Consider the following 16194-nt stretch of genomic DNA (forward strand, 5'->3'; position numbering starts at 1 on the left):
ATGAAGTAGCAACGAAAATAATTTTATGGTTGGGTCACAACATGAGGAACTGTATTTAAAGGACCAGAAGGTTGAGAACCACGGATCTAAAGAAAGGCTTTCTTAACTTCACCTACTAAATACGTACTGTTTTTCACATAGTCTGTGTCTCATATTGATAGGGAATTTGTGGACTGGAACCCGGATTTTTTGTCCACCAGAATCCAAGATGAATCAATGGGCATAGCAAAGGTGGAGATTCGTTAAAGAAACAAGTACAGACTCCCAGGTTGGGAGGGGGAAAGGTTCCCACTGAGTTCCTTTTCCCTGTGGCTTATAAAGCCTGTAGATCCTGGTGCCTTGATATCCCCTCTGATTGGTCACTATTCCCTTAGACTGGTTACTATAGTAACTCCTGGGCTCAAAGGTGGAGCCTCACATGGGACAGTGAGGTTCTCTCCCTCCTCCTTCCCTATTGTTTTCCTGTTCCCCTTGGGCTTTCTTCTTCTCCTTCTGAATGAAGGGATTTCTTCTCTTTATTTTGTAAATATAAGCCTTTTGCTGTTCCCAGCTCCCTCATTCTATGGAAATGTACGTGTTGCAGCTTTTCAGGTTCCCCTCTTCTATGGAAATATGTCTTCTGCTCCTCTGCAGCCCTGTGCGTCCTCCATGGTCCCCCTAACTCAGGGGTGGGCAAACTTTTTGACTCGAGGGCCACAATGGGTTCTTAAACTGGACCGGAGGGCCGGAACAAAAGCATGGATGGAGTGTTTATGTGAACTAATATAAATTCAAAGTAAACATCATTACATAAAAGGGTACGGTCTTTTTTTTTCAATAGTTTTATTCATTTCAAACTGGCCGGATCCGGCCCGGGGGGCCATAGTTTGCCCACGGCTGCCCTAACTTCTAAAATTTCTAGTATTTTCTAAACCTGTCCTATTTTGCCCCCAAAATTCCTGTTTCAATATTATACTTTTATTTCTATACATACTATATACATGTAACAAAAAGGTCGGTAACAAACATTATCTAATGGAACCTTTTACTCTGTGTATCTATAGATTATCTTGAATAATTGCTCTTCTTCGTACATTTAGATCATTTCTCCTTCCTTTGTTCTTGTTGTGTAATGCTCTTCACTGTAGTTTTATTCTGACTTATGGCATCTGTTTGACATTGAAGTACATTTGAACCGCTTTCACTATCATGATGATGGAATGCATTTCTTCGCGTTTTCATCTTTCCTTGTTATGCTCATTCCCGGAGTATCCACTGAACATTGGCTCTGAGCCAGAATCTGTTCTGGCCTCTTGGGAGACACAGGCTCCACAAAACAGCGAAATTCCTCCAAAGAGGCCCTCATTCCAGTAGGTGGAGGTCTTGAGTAAAGAAACAAGAACTTCGCATTTATAGGTTGTTGTTTTTTACGTGGCAGTGAGTGCTATGAAGAAAAATAAGACCAGAGGAGGCCTAGGGGGTTATTGGTTCCCTTTGATCTCAGCAACCCCTGCAGTTATAATATTGGGAAAGGTGGTTGGAAAGACCCCAGCTGAAGAGGACGCTTGGATAAAATCTTGTAGGAGATGGTAGATGGATTCATGTAGCTACTTGGGATCAGGGAGTCCTGGGCAGAGTGAAGGACAGGTGAGAAGAGGAGTGCCAAACCAACGTGCATGGCAGAGTCAGCACAAACATCAGGAACTAACACTCAGAAAGAGAGCAGAAGCTGTGTGCTCTCTAGCTTCGGACTCTCTCCTTCATCGACATTCCCCGTCACCCTTGTTAACTCTCCTCTCCCCGAGCCTCATTCTGCTAACAGGAGTTCCCAAGAACAGCCAAGCAAACATTCCACAGCCTCCTTCCTGTGCTGAGTGTCCCGCAGGGAAAGCAGGTCTTCTGAATCTTTGACTCGATAGAGAGAGGGAAGACCTCAGTTGGTGACAACCGTTGGGAGTCACCCACTGCCACTCCTCCAGCCTCTATAGTAGCGGTTCTCAACCCTCCTAACGCCCCGACCCTTTCATACAGTTCCTCATGTTGTGGTGACCCCCCCATGTCATTGTGACAAATTGAACATAATGAAAGCATCATGATTCATCACAAAAACAATATGTCATTATCTATGTGTTTCCCGATGGTCTTAGGCGACCCCTGTGAAAGGGTCGTTTGACCCCCAACGGGGTCGCAACCCACAGGTTGAGAACCGCTGCTCTACAGGGTGCGAGGGCGGGGGGTTGGTGACAGGTTGACCCTCTCTCTTCGATCTTCTTACTCCCAGACCACCAGGTTCTCCATCTCTGCTGAATCCTGCTTCTTCCAAATGTCACCTTCTCCTGGAAGCCTTCTCTCACCATTCTGAATAAAACGCCACTCTTCTATCACCGCCCATCCTCATCCTCTTACCACCCACAATATTTTATGGCAGCGCTTAACTCTACATCAACATGTATTTTATATGCGTTTGCTCACTGCCTAATTTCACAAGCTAGCACGCAATTCCATCAGGATAGGAACTCACACAGCGCGGCTGCTGGAGGCTAGGAACAGAAGTTAGCAGAATACATGCAGGAGGTCCATCAGAAGGTTGATGGACACCTTCAGCAGGGCTGAAGATCTGTATCTGATTGCCTGCTGCCAGACAGTGGGAGGGCAGTCCCCGCAATCTGATGGTCCTTCATTGCTTACCAGGCCTTACCTTTGATATGTATATCTGCTTTGCTAGAGGGCAAAATGTGTGAATAAAAAGCCCTGGGTCAGGAGATTCGAGGAGCTTAGTCACTAGAACTATGTTTCCATCTGGCACACCAAAATGCCTTCCAAATTCCTATTTTTTCTCTAGTCTCTTCATTCACTCATTCATACAGTTCCTCATGTTGTGGTGACCCCCCCATGTCATTGTGACAAATTGAACATAATGAAAGCATCATGATTCATCACAAAAACAATATGTCATTATCTATGTGTTTCCCGATGGTCTTAGGCGACCCCTGTGAAAGGGTCGTTTGACCCCCAACGGGGTCGCAACCCACAGGTTGAGAACCGCTGCTCTACAGGGTGCGAGAGATGAGGGAAGAGAGAGGTTTCAAAAGTCACTTGTCTGGCCTGGGTCAGCCCCTCTGCAGCCAACAGCAAAGACGATACCCTCTGTGACTTGCCTAGAATAGATGCCCTTGCGTGGCATCTGGGGAAAGATTTGTCCTTCTGCACAACTGAGACCCTTAGGAAAATACTCTGGGGGGCAAAGGTGTAAGTTCCCAGCAAAAGCACCCCTTTCCCTCCGTACCTGCCTGGATGTCACCTCCTGGATCTCAGCCACAGCCGCCCCCGGGGAGTTTTGGATACATCTGATAGGTTCCCCTCCCTTTTCATCCCATGGAACAAAGCAACGGCCTCTGCTGTTTCCTTTTCTCCACTAGAGTGGGATCATATGACCAAGAAACACTTTGTTTCTTGCTGAGTCATTTTTAAATTAACAATCAGAAGACTGGAGGACTTGGGGCGGGGGCGGGATATCTGATCGCCTGCTGCCAGACAGTGGGAGGGCAGTCCCCGCAATCTGATGGTCCTTCATTGCTTACCAGGCCTTACCTTTGATATGTATATCTGCTTTGCTAGAGGGCAAAATGTGTGAATAAAAAGCCCTGGGTGCGGAGATTCAAGGAGCTTAGTCGCTAGAACTGTTTCCATCTGGCCCTGTAAAATGCCTTCCAAATTCATATTTCTTGTCTAGTCTCTTTAATCCATTTATGCACAGCCCCTTTTCTAGATTCCTGAACCCTTCTAGATGCGGATAACACCCCGGTATGCGGCCCCTGGGGCCTTACAAGTAACTGTTAAATTAATGACTGAAAGTGGAAATTTATCTTTTTATTAACATTTGACCAGTGGATTTGATTTTTTTTTTATAGAAGGGAGAGGGATAGAGAGTTAGAAATATCGATGAGAGAGAAACATCAATCAGCTGCCTCCTGCACACCCCCTTCTGGGTATGTGCCCACAACCAAGGTACATGCCCTTGACCGGAATTGCACCTGGAACTCTTGAGTCTGCAGGCTGATGCTCTATCCACTGAGCCAAACCGATTAGGGCACAAAGTTCATTTTTATACCAGGAAATGAGCTTGACCAAACGGTTGAGGAGGACAATGCCAGCCCAGGCATCGAAGTTCAGAGAGAGTGTGTGTCATTGTTAAAGTCTCAAAAGACCACCTGGTCCTCAGTCTCTCTTAGGATGCCCTGGAGGTTGCCTTCCAATGCGTGCTTCACCACCTTGTTGATGTCAACACATTTGGCAGTTTTGTTCAGGGGGCAGGGCAGATCCATGACCAACACCTTGGGGATGGGGACATGGAAGGCCATGCCATTGACCTTCCCATTCAGCTCAGGTGTGACCTTACCCAGAGCCTTGGCAGCATCTACAGAAGGCTCTGCGCCTACAGATGATGCTTCGGGCGGCCCCTCGGCCATCATGCCACAGCTTCCCAGAGGGGCCATCCACCGTGTTTTGGGTGGCAGTGATGGCATGGACTGTGGTCATGAGTCCCTCTATGATGTCAAAGTTGCCATGGGTACCCTGGGGGCCATGGATGTCATGCAGCTGGTGGTGCAGGAGGCCTAGCTGACCATCTTGAGGGAGTTGTCAGACTTCTCACGATTCACACTTATCGCCAACATGGGTGAGGAAATCTGCAGAAGAATTTGCCGAAACCGGTTTGGCTCAGTGGATAGAGCGTCGGCCTGCGGACTGAAAGGTCCCAGGTTCGATTCCGGTCAAGGGCATGTACCTGGGTTGCGGGCACATCCCCAGTGGGAGATGTGCAGGAGGCAGCTGATTGATGGTTCTCTTTCATTGATGTTTCTGACTATCTCTCTTCCTTCCTCTCTGTGAAAAATCAATAAAATATATTTAAAAAAAAAAGAATTAGAGATGGTGACCCCTTAGCTCCCAACTTCAAGGGACCTACGGTAGTGAAGACACCAGTGCATTTCACAGCATATTCAGCGCCAGCAGCACCCCATTCAGTGTGGGCAGGATTTCCTTCCTGGAAGATGGACATGGGTTTTCCACTGCCAACGAGATTTCTGCTCTCAGCCTTAACTGTGCCTTTGAATTTGCCCTGGGTTGAACCTTACTGGAACCTATAGGCCATGAGGTTGAGGTCAATGAAGGGCTCATTGATGTAGTAATCCCCACTTTTCCAGAGTTAAAAGCAGACCTGGTGCTCAGGTGCCGACTGCGGCCCAGTCTATTTATTGTGACCTTCACCATCCTGTCTCCGAGTTGCGACTGGCACTGTTCAGGAGACAAGGCAGTCTATCAAACAGGAGGAGCAGAGAGCCCACGAGAGCTTTTGGAGGAGAGATACATTCAATTGTTCCATCACTCACTCATCCAACAAACTCATTCAACAAATATTAATTGATCACCACCCTGACCACTCGGAACACATCATGAAGACTATAGATATAACTAATGTCCTTATGGAGTTTAAAAATCTATTACTTAGTTATCCCCATTTTCCAGATGAGGAAAGTGAGGCTGAGAGATGGGAAGGGACTTGTCCAGAGGAAAGGGACAGAGCCATGGTTTTCACGGATCTTCTTGAGCAGGTGGGTTTCCACAGCTTCCCATGGTCTCCCTAGAACTGAGAGTCAAACAAGCAGCATCCCAAATCCTGATTTTGCGGCCTCCTGAGTAATCCCATCGCCTCTCTTGCTGACCCCTGATTTCTTCACTGTGAAGCAAAGCAAGGAACTGTCTGGATTCCAAAGGGAGGACCGCAGTGGAGGTCCAGACTTTTGGGTCCAGAATGAGGAGGGAACTGGGACCTTGATTGTGGGCCTAGGGGCAGGTAGGCCTGGACTCCTGGGTCTGAGGGGACAGGGTCTTGGAGACTTGGCTTGTATGTTTTATTTGAGGAGGGGTCTTAATATTCTGTGTGTAAGGAATCGGTGGCTGTAGAACTTATACAATACTAGTGGCCCAGTGCATGAAATTTATGCACGGGGGAGGGGAGGACGTCCCTCAGCCCGTCCTGCACCCTCTCTAATCTAGGACATCCCTCTCGCAATCCAGGACCTCTGGCTCCTAACCGCTCACCTGCCTGCTTGCCTGTCTGCCTGATTGCCCCTAACCACTCTGCCTGCCGGCCTGCCCATCCCCAACTGCCCCGCCCACGCCAGCCTTCTTGCCCCCAACTGCCCTCCCCTCCTGGCCTGATTGCCCCTAACTGCCTCTGCCTCGGCTCCGCCACCATGGCTTGTCCGGAAGGATGTCCAGAAGGTCTCCCGGTCTAATTAGCATGTTACCCTTTTATTAAAAAAAAAGGTCTTTCGATCAAATATGTTGATACTGGAAGGAAATGACCTCAACATGCCTTGCATAACCTCGCTAAAATGTTCGTGTGAGATGTTAACCGCCCCGCATCGCCTGTAAAAGAAACATACATCGATCCATTTTGCTTTGTATCCAAGTGCTATCAGGGCTTTACTTTTAAAAAAATTCAGCAAGAGGACTAGCTGACGTCATTGCCAAGAATTCCACCTCCAGACATGTACAAAGGAGCTGAGAGGCAAGGCCAGACACCTCCAGCCAGAGTTAGTGCAGCTGCCATGTTTTCCTACGTTTAAAACATTCCAGTTGAATGTCAATTTGAGGTGGCGTGCCGGAGAGAGGTGAAGGTGGTGGAGCCTCATTGGGTGGGTGCCCCCAAACCCCACACATTCCTTCAACTTGTATCTGACCCAGAGGCAGGATGAAGCTGGGGGAGTGCTGGACTCCTGAGCCTGAGGGATAGGGGGGTTTCAGGGTCCAATCCCTAGATTTGAGGGTGGAGGGAGGTTGGGGTTCAGACTTCTGGATTTGTGCATGAAGGGTCTGGGGGCTTAAACTCCTGATGTGGGTCAAGTGTGCCTTGGGGACCAGGCTCCTCGTTAGAAGGGAATTGGTCTGCAGTTAGAACTCTTGGGTTGGGAGGAAGCCGTGGGCCCACACTCCTGGATTTTAAGGACGAGGGGACTGCAGGCACTAACCCCCGGTTTGGGAGAGGAGTATGTTGAAACTCAGGGTTCTGGAACTGAGGGAGGTGGGTCCAGGCTCCTGGATCTGAGACATGAGGGAGCTAAGGGTTTTGAACTCCTGGGTCTGAGGGAGGAGAAGGCTGGGAGTCCACACATTTAAATCTGAGACAGACGCTCTTGGGGTCTAGACTCCAGGGTCTGAGAAATGAGGGAGTTGGGGAACTTGAACTCCAGGGTTGGAGGAAAAAAGGGGGCTGGAGGCCTGTACTCCATGGACTGAGGATTCAGGGCCTGGGTGCACAAAAGCCTACGTCTAAAGGAAAAAAAGGGTGGTGGAATCCTGAAGGCTAATACTTACAGGACCAAAGGAGAAGTGGCCAGGGCCTGAAATTTGTATCTGTTTTGGGGGGGTGGGATGTTGGTTGGTGCAGGGTATCGGTGGGTGCAAAATTTCTGCAATACCAGGAAAGGTGGGGTATGGGAGACCAAAGGAGACTCAAGAGGGAGAAAAGATGAGGATAGGAAGAATCTAGAAAATGTTGGCCAGAGGGGAATTCTGGGAGATAAACTGGAAAGATGATTGAGAGGGATGAGTCCGAACAGGGAGAAGATCCAGGGTGTGAGGTGTGATTGCCCAGGGAGCCCAGGATGCCAGGTATCTGGGACCTTCCCAGGCTCCGAGTCACAAGGGACACCTCCTTTTCTCTCCTCCTTTTCAAAGGCCGCTGCCCCAAATCCTTGAGAGCAGGTGCCCATCTATCTGGGTTTCCACCGTATCTGCCTCTCCCACCCCAGAGCCCGGAAGCTCACTTGCCACAGGCCATTGGAGGGCCTTGGTGTCCTCTTTACATGGCCGGCCTATCCTTCCTGAAAACTTCCCTCTCTTCTGTTGTCCTTGGGGAAATGCTCAGAACCACTCTCATCCCTTTGCACACTTATGAAGTAGGCATTTCTCTCCTTCCTCCCGTATTCCTTTCTTTCTTCTCCTTCCTCTTCTTCCTCTTTTTCTTTTTTCCTCTTCTTCTTCTTCCTCCTCCTCCTCCTCCTCCTCATTTCCCCACTTCCATGTTATTTTAAAATAACTCCAAGACATCATATTTTATCTATTAACATTTCAGTGTGTATACTAAACAATTCTCCTCCTCCTTCTCCTCCATGCCTCCCTCCCTCACTCTCTCTTTCTCTCCAATTTTACAAATCGCCTGCGGAATGTGAGAAACACATTACTGGACAAGTGAGGTCAAGAGGCAGGGTGAGGGTTCAAGGTCAGATACACTTTCCTTTTCTCTCCTTCTCTCTTAAGGCCTCCTTTTTCCAACCTTAGACCTTCACCAGTTCCCACCTGTGTTTTTCAGGTTATAAAAGTGCCTGGGCACAGAGAGGGAGATGGAAGGAAGGAGGTGCAGTTTGGTCCGTGCCCTTTACTCTGTGAATAGTTCATTTCACTCGGCAAGGGCAACAGGCATCTACAGATTTGTATGTTTTTATTTTCAGTCACCGTCAGAGAGCCTGAACCTTATGGCATGACTAACAAGTCTGTGTCACTATTTCCTGAAGACGTTTATCAGTATCCTGCCCTAAACCGGTTTACGGTTTACATAAACAATCCAATACTTTGGGACGAGTTCAGAGTTCCCACTGCTTTGCTACGACCATGTGTAGTGAATTCAAACCTTGCTTACATTTTGGATTTACTACTATTACTAGGTCAAAGGTGATGGGTACTTTTTTTAAATTCAACTTGCACAACCGCCTCCAATAAAAATGTAGCAATTCACAGTTCTGGGGGAGAAGGCTGTGGTCTCACAGCATCTTTTTTAAAAAATATATTTTTTTTTATTGATTTTTTTACAGAGAGTAAGGGAGAGGGATAGAGAGTTAGAAACATCGATTCGGCTTCCTCCTGCACACTCCCCACCAGGGATGTGCCCACAACCAAGGTACATGCCCTTGACCGGAATCGAACCTGGGACCTTTCAGTCCGCAGGCCGACGCTTCTATCCACTGAGCCAAATTGGTTAGGGCTGTGGTCTCATTGCATCTTTACCGGCACTGAGGGTTTTGCGTTTTGTGTTTGGGTTGTGGGTTTTTGCATATTGATTTGCTTACACACCTGGCACATTGTTGATGGTTAATATGACTTTGAAAAAATGCTAAAGTCAATGGTCAAATAATATCTGACAAAGGAGGCAAGAGCAAACAATGGAGCAAAAATAGTCTCTCAATAATGGTGCTGGAAAATTGGACAGGTACATGCAAAAAAAATAATAAATTAGACCACCAGCTTACACCACTCACAAGAATAAGCTCAAAATGGATAAAATACTTAAATGTAAGTCGAAAACCATAAAAATTCTAGAAGAAACCATAGGCAGTAAAAATCACAGACATTTCTCGTAGCAATATTTTTCCCGATATATCTCCTCGGCAAAAGAAACTCAGGAGAAAAGAAGCAAATGGGACTCCATCAAACTAAAAAGCTTCTGCACCGCAAAAGAAACCATCAACAAAATGAAAAGGGAATCCACTGAATGCAAGAACATATGTGCCAATGACACATCTGATAAGGGGTTAATTTCCAAGATATATAAGCAAGTTATACAACTCAACACCAGGAGGACAACCAACCCAATTGAAAAATGGACAAAGGACCTGAATAGACATTTCTCCAAAGAGGATATGCAGATGACCTATAGACATGAAAAAATAATGTCACTCATCATCAGAGAGATGCTACTTAAAACCACAATGAGATATCCCCTCACACCTCCCAGAATGACTGCCATCAATAAATCAACAAACAGCAAGTGCGGGCCAGGAGGTGGAGAAAAGGGAACCTAGTGCACTGCTGGTGGGAATGCAGACTGGGGCGGCCACTGTGGAAAACGTTATGGAGTTTCCTCAAAAAATTGAAAATGGAACTGCCTTTTCACCAAGCAATCCCACTTCTGGGAATATGTCCTGAGAATCCCAAAACACTATTCCGGAAGAATAGATGCACCACTATGATCATGGCAGCATGATCCACACTAGCAAAGATCTGGAAACACCCCAAGTGCCCATCAGCAGATGAGTGGATAAAAAAGCTGTGATACATTTACAGAATGGAATACTACACGGCCGTAAAAAAGGGGGGGTCAATTTTATCTTTTGGAACAGCATGGATGGGCCTGGATGCTATGTGAAATAAGCCAATCAGAGAAAGACAAAGACCATATAATCTCACTTATCTTTGAATCTAATAAACAAAATAAACTGATGAGCAGACTAGAAACAGAGGCATGGAAGAGACAGCTGTCAGAGGGGAGAGGAGTTGAAGGGCTGGATGAAAAAAGTTGAAGGTCTTAAGAAAAAATGTATATACATAACACATAGACATAGCCAGAAATATATTTTAACAAAAAAAAAACAAAACTGTGGTACATTTACAGAATGGAATACTACACGGCCGTAAAAAAGGTGGGTCGATTTTATCCTTTGCAACAGCACGGATGGGCCTGGATGCTATGTGAAATAAGCCAATCAGAGAAAGACAAAGGCCATATAATCTCACTTATCTTTGAATCTAATGAACAAAATAAACTGATGAGCAGACTAGAAACAGAGGCATGGAAGAGACAGCTGTCAGAGGGGAGAGGAGTTGAAGGGCTGGATGAAAAAAGTTGAAGGTCTTCAGAAAAAATGTATATACATAACACATAGACATAGCCATGTGGAGATAGCCAGGGGGGAAGGGGGTTAGGGGTACGTGGAGGTGGGCAGGGGGGGAATTGTGTTCAATTTGTAACAATGAAAATACATCCTGCATATCAGATATTTACATGACAAGTCATAACAGTAGCAAAATTATAGTGATGAAGTAGCAACGAAAATAATTTTATGGTTGGGGGCTGGTCACCACAACATGAGGAACTGTATTAAAGGGTCGCGGCATGAGGAAGGTTGAGAACCACTGCTGTATGGTTTTGTGAACCAATGTCACCCCAATAAATTCATTTTTTTAAAAAATGCTAAAGTCCAATATGATTTTATATCATCAATGCTTTATTTCTGTGAGTTTCCTGTTTGGGGCATAGGAAGCGAGAGATGGGCGTATGAGCGATTAGGAATATCTTCTCATGGTGTCCTCTATCCATTGGGTGTATCTGCATATTGCAGTGAAGACAACGGGGTTGAGGGATGGAGTCGAAGGTCCCCGGGACACTAGGCCTCGCAGGGCGCCGTTGCACACCAGTGGTCCCCCTGAGTCCCCCTGGACGGGAGAGAGAGAGCAGATTAGTTTTGGCTTCAGAGCAACCAGCACCGAGGTCGTCTACACCCCATGGTGATGGGGTCTTGGTCCTGCCAGACCACAGTCTTTCGTCCTGACCAATGGGAGGAGACTCCTTGTCTCTGTGGACCAATGGGAGAGCAGGAAGGAAGGCGGTCATGCAGAGGACCAGCCAGGTTTGCTGAAGACATTGGCTTGAGCCCCAGCCAAGGGAACCAATCACAGGGAGGGGGCGGGGCTTCCCAGAAGAAAGAGCATCATCTATATTTCATCCTCAAAGACTCTTCCCCAAGCCAGTGGGAGAGGGAGCGTTGTCTCCAGGGAACCTATACACTCCCTTTCCCAGGAGTCGGGGGAAGCGTAGTCCTGGAAACCAGGGGCAGGGACAGTGGTCCAATTCACAGGGTCCAGTGCACAATGAAAATGCCGACCCCCCCATTCAAATGAATGAATTTCAAGGCAGCAAGGGGAGTGAGTGGTTAGGGCAGGCGTGGGATTGTCCCGGGAGTGGGGCGGGGCTCTGTGTCCCAGAACATCTTGCACATTCATGAATCAGGCCCTCACTGTGGGGCAAAGGGGAACGCCCTTACTATTCTTTAGGACACACGGTCCTGAACCATCACGTGTGTGTGTGTGTGTGTGTGTGTGTGTGTGTGTGTATGTCTGTCTGTCTGTCTGTCTGTCTCTCTCCCTCAAATCCTCATCTGAGAATATGTTTGTACTGATTTCAGAGAGAGAGGAAGGGAGAGAGAGAACCATCAATGTGAGAGAAAAACATTGATCATTTGCCTCCCATAAGTGCTCTGACTGGGATGGATGGAACCCACAACCTTTCGGTGAGCAAAAAAAAAATGCTCAGATCAGCTGAGGAGCCGGGCCAGGGCCACGCCCCTCTTTTAACACACTCCATCCCCCTGCTGCTGAAAGCTGAGAGTGCAGATGTGAGCAAAGAGATTGGGGATGGGGAGAGAAACTGAGAGGGATAGAGACAAGCATAGAGGGAAGAAAGGGAAGGAGGAGGGGGACAGAGACGCAGAAATGTTGTGGATGCAGAAAGAGGCAGAGATGGAGAAAACAAGAGTGACAGGCAGAACACTGAGAGAGGGAGAGTGAGGGGGGAGAGACAGAGAGAGAAAATGAGGCTTAAAGAGAGATGAGGGGAGGTGATTCTCAGAGGCAGAGAGGAGGATACAGAAATGGGGAAGGGGGAACAAAGAGGAGGGGGGCTCCTTTTCCTGGAACCAGGGCCAGGTACAAAGATAACAACCAAGCTATTAGCTTGGGGGTGGGGGGCAACTCAGGGTTTGCAATGAGTATTTTAATGCAATCCCTTAAATATTAAAATGCGTATGAAAAATCCATGACAAACAGGTTATCCCAACTTCAGACAAACACAGAGTTCATGCCTTGCCATGCTGGACCAGATTGGAGCCAGAAGCGATGGAAAAATCCAGTCAAAACAGATTGCTTTCTGCTGAAATTCCTGATATTCTGTTGATCATGGATTTTGTTTAATAGATTCTACTTTTAACCATTTCATTAGAATATAATTTATGTGGGTCACTGAGCGCTTGGCGTCCCCTGAAAGTTTGTGTCTGTAGCCGGTGCCTCATTCCCCATGTTTTTTTACTCCAGTTCCTCCCCTTGGACTGTGTGCCCACCCCCAGCTTCCAGGGGCTCCCACGCTGACCAGGGCAGAGGACTGAGTAGAGAGGGTCAGAAAAGTGGGGTGTGCCCGGCCAGGTGTGGCTCAGCAGTTGAGCATAGCAGTTGAGGTCACCAGTTCGATTCCCGGTCAGGACACATGCACGGGTTGCAGGCTCAGTCCCAGGGTGGGGCGTGCCGGAGGCAGCCGATCCATGATTCTCTCTCATCATTGATGTTTCTATCTCCCTCTCCCTTCCTCTCTGAAATCAAGAAAAATATATTTAAAAAAAAAAAAGAAGAAGAAATGTGGGGCGTGTGAGGGTTTGAGGGGGAACCCAGCACCAGGGTCAGCCCATGGTGGGGATTCTGGATGGTGGGGAAGACGGGCCCTGTGCTGTGAGGAAGCAGGACCAGGGCAGGGGCGGGGCCGGCTCTCACCACGTAGGCGTTGGTGTTGCTGGTGTGGGTGCCACCACAGACCATGTAATGCCTCTTCAGGTACAGGAAGTGCCTCCGGCAGTCCTCCAGGCGGATGATGGTGACATTTGTGCACATGAGCTCCGATGGGTAGGTCTCTGGAGAAGGAGAGAGGGGACAGTCGGAGGCCTGGTCTGCAAGCCCACACCTGCTAACAGGACCCTGAGAGAGGGGGCCCGGAGGGGCGCAATGCCAAGGCCGTGAAAAGGACCCAGACCTCTGACTCGAGGTCCGAGGGAGGAAGGGCCTTGCGTCTGGAACTCCTGGGTCTGAAGAAGAGGACGAGGGGCCGACAGTCCTGGCTTTGAGGGAGGGAGGAGGGTGCTGGGCGTCAGGGCCCTTGGTCTGAGGAATGAAGGTGGCTGGGGGTCTGGGCTCTCGTGTCAGAGGGAGGAGGCAGCTGGGGGCCTGGAGACTTGGGTCCACAGGCGGAGGCCCTTGGGGCCAGTACTCCCATGTCTAAGGGAGGACGGGCTAGAACTTGGACACGCCTAGGCCTCTGCAGACCCAGCTGTGGGACAGAAGTCTGTGGTCTGAGTGAGGAGGTCACTAAGATCCTAGACACCTGCAAGGATGGGGTGGAAACCTGGGGGTTGTGTGGCTTCCGGATCGAGGGGAGGAGGCCCCAGAAGCCGGGGCTCCTGGATCTGAGGGAGGAGAGAGCCAGGACGGCTGGGCTCCGGTTCTGAGAAGGCGGGGTTTGAAGGCTGGTGGACTGTGTCTCAGGTAGGAGGGGGGCTGGATTCCAGGTTTCTGGACATGACTCAGGACAGGGCTGGGGGTCTAGACGCCTTGGTGTCTGGGAGGAGGGACAAGAGACCTCCTGCGTCTGAGGGAAGAGAGCGCTGGAGCCAGGGCCGCGGGGCCCCAGGGGTCCTCTCACCAAAAGGGCTGCCGGTGGTGCTGCCCCAGCCGGACACCAAGCATGTGGTCCCGGGGCTCGTGCATTTGGAAGAAATGGCAAGTGTCCTCACGGTGGACGACAGCGTGGCCGGGCGGCTCAGCTTCACCAGCATGATGTCATGCACTTTCTTGGCGCCGTCAAACTGGGGGTAGACGAAGGACTCCGTAGCCCTGATCACCTGGGCGTTGGGGTCATTCAACACATCGCTGCCCATTTGCACGTTGTAGGCACTGCGACCACAAAGAGACACACTCAGTGACTGGGGGTCGGGGGGTGGGCAGCCCTAGAGAAGACAGGGACACACAGACAGAGGTAGAGAGGGACCCGATGTAAAAGGGGGACAGACACCCGGAGTGTGGTGGTGGTGGGGGGTGGGGGGGAGAGACACCAGGGGATGAGCAGGGGCCCAGGAAGAGGGGGAGACACAGACCGAGAGAGAAGCAGGAACAGAGACGCAGAAGGAGAGACACGATCCCCGGGCTCCCCGGCACCTACAGTTGGCGGCAGTGGCCCACGGTGAGCACCCACTGAGCGTGGATCAGCACCCCTGTGCACTGCGTGTCCCTGCCGCGCATCAGGGCCACCTGCCAGGGGTGGGAGCCTCTTGAGCACGGCGCTCCATTAACAATCCTTTCCCCGTTGCCGTGGGCTGGATGGAGACAAGGAGGAAGCGTGGGGAGCGGGCCTCAGGGGAAGGCTGAGGCCACAGGGGATGGCGGCCCAGAGACAGTGATGGAGACAGACAGACAGACAGAGAGGCGTGGGGAAGGGCAGAGGCAGACACGAAGCCCAGGGCTGAGGCCGCTGCAGACGGAGATGGAGAGAGACGGAAGGAGCCGGCTCAGAAGCCCAGGGCAGCAGCTGGTCTGGAGGCAGCCCCAGCTTCTGATGAGAGAGAAACTGAGGGCAGGAAGCAGCCTGGAGAGCACCCAGAGCCCAGGAGTCAGGAGGGAGCAGGAAGAAAGGGGCACAGCCCAGGGGCAGTGTCTCCATGGGAGGAGGCTGCTGCAGGGGAGGGTCCTGACTCAGGGGCTCCTTGGAGAGAGGGGGCCTGGAGAGGGGAGGTGGGGGACTGTGAGGCCCAGGGGCAGGGGCAGGACTCCCAGGCTGGTCCTCACCTTCTTGTCCAGCTGATCCCAGGGCGAAGGACAGCAGTAGGAGCAGCAGGGGCTGGAGCCGGGGACCTGCCATGTGTCCTGTCTGAGCCTCTGTGGCTGCCACGCAGAGAAAGGGCCTCCTGTGCTGAGGCTGGAAAGATGGAGTTCAGGAAGCAGGACAGGGAGCACCCACTGCTCATGGGTCAGCACACCTGGTCCTTAACCCCTTCCCTCCTCAAACCCAGGATTCCCAGTTTGAGATTCCCTCAAACCCAGTGCCCACGTGGTCCCTCAGACCAGGAGCGCAGTGCAAAAAAAAGTCCCCTTCCTCACACTCAGATGTCCAGGCCCCACACCCCCTTGCACTTGGAAACCCGGGGGTTCTGGCTTTCCATGCCTCCACATCCATATCTCAGCATCTCAAATTCCTTTTAGGCGGAAAGATAAAAAAAATAATAATTCCTGACCTCCAGCCCCTCACCTATCTGTGACTACCAGGAGTTCCGGCTCCTACTCCTCTCTCTGTAGGAGCAGGAGTCAGCTGCCCACCCAGGCTCACCTTCCCCGCCCCACCGGGGACTCCTCCTTACCTGCAGCTGGGCTCAGGCTGTGTTGGGAGCCAAGCCAACCGTGTCCACTTTTGTGCAGGCTGGCTCTTTTATAACACACCAGTCCCCTGTTCCCTCCCCCCACCCTGCCCCAACCGGCAGGGTCCTAGTGCACAGGTGCACTCACCTCAGAAACACCCTACCCGCATCTGTTCTTATCTAAAATGCCTCAAGCAGCTAAAGCAACAGG

At 50.0% G+C, this 16194-nt stretch overlaps 1 protein-coding gene and 1 pseudogene across 1 annotated transcript; both read right to left on the reverse strand.

Moving 5' to 3' along the window:
- Positions 1–3762: 3762 nt before the first annotated feature.
- LOC102768627 lies at positions 3763–5038 on the reverse strand (annotated as a pseudogene).
- A 5996-nt stretch (positions 5039–11034) lies between these two features.
- On the reverse strand, positions 11035–15544 carry LOC102768913 (kallikrein-7). The gene is made up of 5 exons (XM_006763864.2): positions 15418–15544; positions 14795–14948; positions 14279–14529; positions 13357–13493; positions 11035–11253 (listed from the first exon to the last, which is right to left on the reverse strand). Exons 1-5 carry the CDS (start codon positions 15488–15490, stop codon positions 11104–11106), a joined length of 765 nt encoding a protein of 254 aa, XP_006763927.1. The 5' UTR covers positions 15491–15544; the 3' UTR covers positions 11035–11103.
- Between the last annotated feature and the right edge of the window lie 650 nt (positions 15545–16194).

The sequence above is a fragment of the Myotis davidii genome, unplaced genomic scaffold (genome assembly GCF_000327345.1).
Source record: "Myotis davidii unplaced genomic scaffold, ASM32734v1 scaffold358, whole genome shotgun sequence".
NCBI lineage: Eukaryota > Metazoa > Chordata > Mammalia > Chiroptera > Vespertilionidae > Myotis > Myotis davidii.